Source organism: Vicia villosa, linkage group LG3 (assembly GCF_029867415.1).
Source record: "Vicia villosa cultivar HV-30 ecotype Madison, WI linkage group LG3, Vvil1.0, whole genome shotgun sequence".
Classification (NCBI taxonomy): domain Eukaryota; kingdom Viridiplantae; phylum Streptophyta; class Magnoliopsida; order Fabales; family Fabaceae; genus Vicia; species Vicia villosa.
In genome coordinates this window covers 90,006,574-90,009,703 of record NC_081182.1, presented here as the reverse complement: position 1 = coordinate 90,009,703, position 3,130 = coordinate 90,006,574, and the positions used below count along the sequence as shown (strand labels likewise).

The following is a 3,130-nucleotide window of genomic DNA, read 5'->3' as shown; positions in this document are numbered from 1 at the left end:
TGTTAGTGATCTATATTGCTTTATCCCTCTGGGCTATATGACGTGGCTGTGTTAAATTTAAGGTAAACTTTATGTACAAAATTTGTTGAACTAATTTACAATAAATGATATTCCATTCCATGTATTCAAGTTAGATATATAAAGTCCTAAATATTAATAAATTAATTTGTATTTATTGATATATTTAATTTGATTATTCTTTTTACACGACATATATATATATATATATATATATATATATATATATATATATATATATATATATATATATATATATATATATATATATATATATATATTTATATATACTCATTCTACTCTTTACCTTCTTATTTTAGAGCCTTTATATTATATTATTTTTATTTTGCAGATTGTGAAGATTTTCAGTCATTTGAAGATGTTCAGACTTTGCAGGACTAGGACCGATTTAGTTGATTTAGTTGTTTAGGGATGATTTTCTTATTGTTATAATGTCATGTGAATTGGTTTAGTTGTTTTCATGTTAGAAATATGTGAATCGGTGTATATATATTTTGGATTAATTACAATGGTATAATTATAATGCATGTTTAATATATAATCGAAATCGCTTCTTTGTTGAAATAATGAGATTACTGAAATAATGGGATTACGATTGTAAATTATAGGTTTATGGGATAACAATGGTAAATTACAGGTTCATGAAAGAATGCTGCCATAAATGCAGGTTTAGAAATTATAAAAATAATAGGTTTATAAAAAAAAAGCATAAAAAATAAAATAAAAAACGCAACCTACGAAAGCGCTTTTGGAAAAGCGCTCTTATAGGGGGGGCTATCAGAGCGCTTTTTCCAGAAAAAGCGCTCTAATAGGGGGGGATACCAGAGCGCTTTTTCCAGAAAAGCGCTCTTATAGGGGGGGGTCTACCAGAGAGCTTTTAGAAGCGCTTTTGTTACCTACGCCAGCGCTGGCTTTCACAGCGCTTTTAAAGCCCAAAATAAGCGCTTTCGTAGGCCTTCCGTGTTGTAGTGATTATAATTTTTAATTAATTTGCACTAAAGGTACCGGTACCCAACTACTTGTCATGGGTACCTAAGAATTTACCTAAAAAATATTACCAAAGACTTTACCGTAGAAAAGTTTCCAAAGGCAACGTGGTGGTTAGTATTGTTTTAAAAAAATTTAGAGTTAATAGTGCATTGACAGTGTAAAATAGTTTTACACTGTCATCCAATAGAGAATCATCAATATGTCATGTCATTAAATTTTTTTTTAAATAAAATAATGTTTTAATTGGATAGATGAGGTGATTGATTGACAGTGTAAAAATATTTTATACTGTCAATGTATGACCCCTTTTCTCAAAAATTTAATTGATGTTGCTTCGTTTACCCACGATTCACTAAAGGCTAGACAATACACCTAGAATTTTACCGACGGCCATGTGACTTTATAGAGTCTCTTTATTTATTCCCTAGTGTCCAGACGGGCACTGTGCCCGTCTGTCCGCTCTTTTTAATATGAACAGACGTCTAAAATAATAAAATATTATTTATTAAATGTTTTTAAAAAGTAAAAAAAAAATTAAAATTTAAAAATTATTAATTATGAAAGAATGAGATAGAAGTTATTTTTTATTTAAAAATAAGATAACCAACTTGCAGTTACCCAACTTCCACTTAATACCTTTAATTAATTTTTAAAATATTTGTAATCAATAGAAGGTAAAATAGAAAAGAAAATAAGCAGCACCAAAACATAGTTTTCCCTTTATATATTGTTATAGATATTATCATTAATAAATTATAGGGTCTCTTTATTTATTCATATTATCATTAATACATTTCCCAAGTAGTATTTATCAACCAAGATATATGAAGACAATTAGACAACGCTTTCATAGATTATTAATGTGTCATTTCTAAGCTTAGACACATTTAACTAATGAAATGAAATTAAGCATAAATTTTTTCAATTATTGAAATTCAAGAGACTCTTAAAACACTCTAAGGAAGTGCATAATTTTTCAAGAGACTTATGGATTAAGCCCAAAAGCCATTTGGTAGACAATTACCATTTTCAAATGGTAATATATCACCAATATTGTTGTTGAAATCCATGGACGAAGTTTTTCTTTGCATAACATCAACATTGCTCACCATTCCTTGCTCCATTCCATTAAAATTTTCAACTCGATTTTCAAAAATCTCTTTGACTTGAGTCTCATCGATTCTCCTTTCGATGTGTTTCAAGTTTTGATCAATCAACCATGATAGATCATTGAGATCACCCATGTTAACACTTTCAAATATCTGACCAGCATTAAGGCATTGAAACATAAGATGTGTCATTTCCTTCCTTTTGTTGTCAATCTTTTGTTTGTTTAGTTGTTCTTGTGCTTTTTGAATCCTTTGCTTCAAGAAACTTTCTTGATTCAACATTTTTTTGTTTTGTTCCAATTCTGGTAATCTCTTAAACCTTGATAATACATTTTGGACACCTTGTGGAGAAGGCCAAACCTCTGGCTGCGGATCGTTTTCACCAAAGATTATAGCACATGCTTCAATCCCACATAGGGTGCTTATTTCATCAACCTTTTTTATTAAACCTGTAAGAAAAAAAATCTAACAAGATTGTAATAGATGAGAAAATTTTCTATTTAATATGAAAGAAAAAAAAAAACTCTGACCATTTTTTCTTATGTTGAATGTTCCCCTCCTCTTTGAGTCATTGGTAATGTAAGCAAGCTTCACCTTCTTCCTAGTCATGGCAGTGTTGAGAAAAGAAAAAATAGCTTGGTGTATTATTCACTATAGTTTTGAAATATTTATATTGATAAATTTGAGATTAATGAAATTAAGAAAAATAATAACCAGGGACATTTCTTAATTAGAGACTCCCTGACCAAATTGGGTACCATATGTTCATTGTCTTAGGACCAAATTTCATAATTAAAACTGTGTGCTATCACTACTAAAAAAATTCTGTTCTATAAAAAAAATATAAACGACTTTCCATATTTTTGTCTAGAGATAAATAATATGTACAAAGTACTTGCATGTCAGACTTAGAAATTTGATATCTTCTAGTAATTTTATTGGGGATTACTAACCCAAGATTTTTACGAGTATTTTACATTAGGCAACTAATA

The 3,130-nt window shown here is 29.0% G+C and overlaps 1 protein-coding gene across 1 annotated transcript; it reads right to left on the bottom strand.

Annotated features, from left to right (window-relative positions):
* Positions 1-2,021: 2,021 nt before the first annotated feature.
* Positions 2,022-2,747, bottom strand: LOC131658515 (agamous-like MADS-box protein AGL80). Its single transcript, XM_058927800.1, has 2 exons — positions 2,669-2,747; positions 2,022-2,587 (listed from the first exon to the last, which is right to left on the bottom strand). Exons 1-2 carry the CDS (start codon positions 2,745-2,747, stop codon positions 2,022-2,024), a joined length of 645 nt encoding a protein of 214 aa, XP_058783783.1.
* Positions 2,748-3,130: the final 383 nt, after the last annotated feature.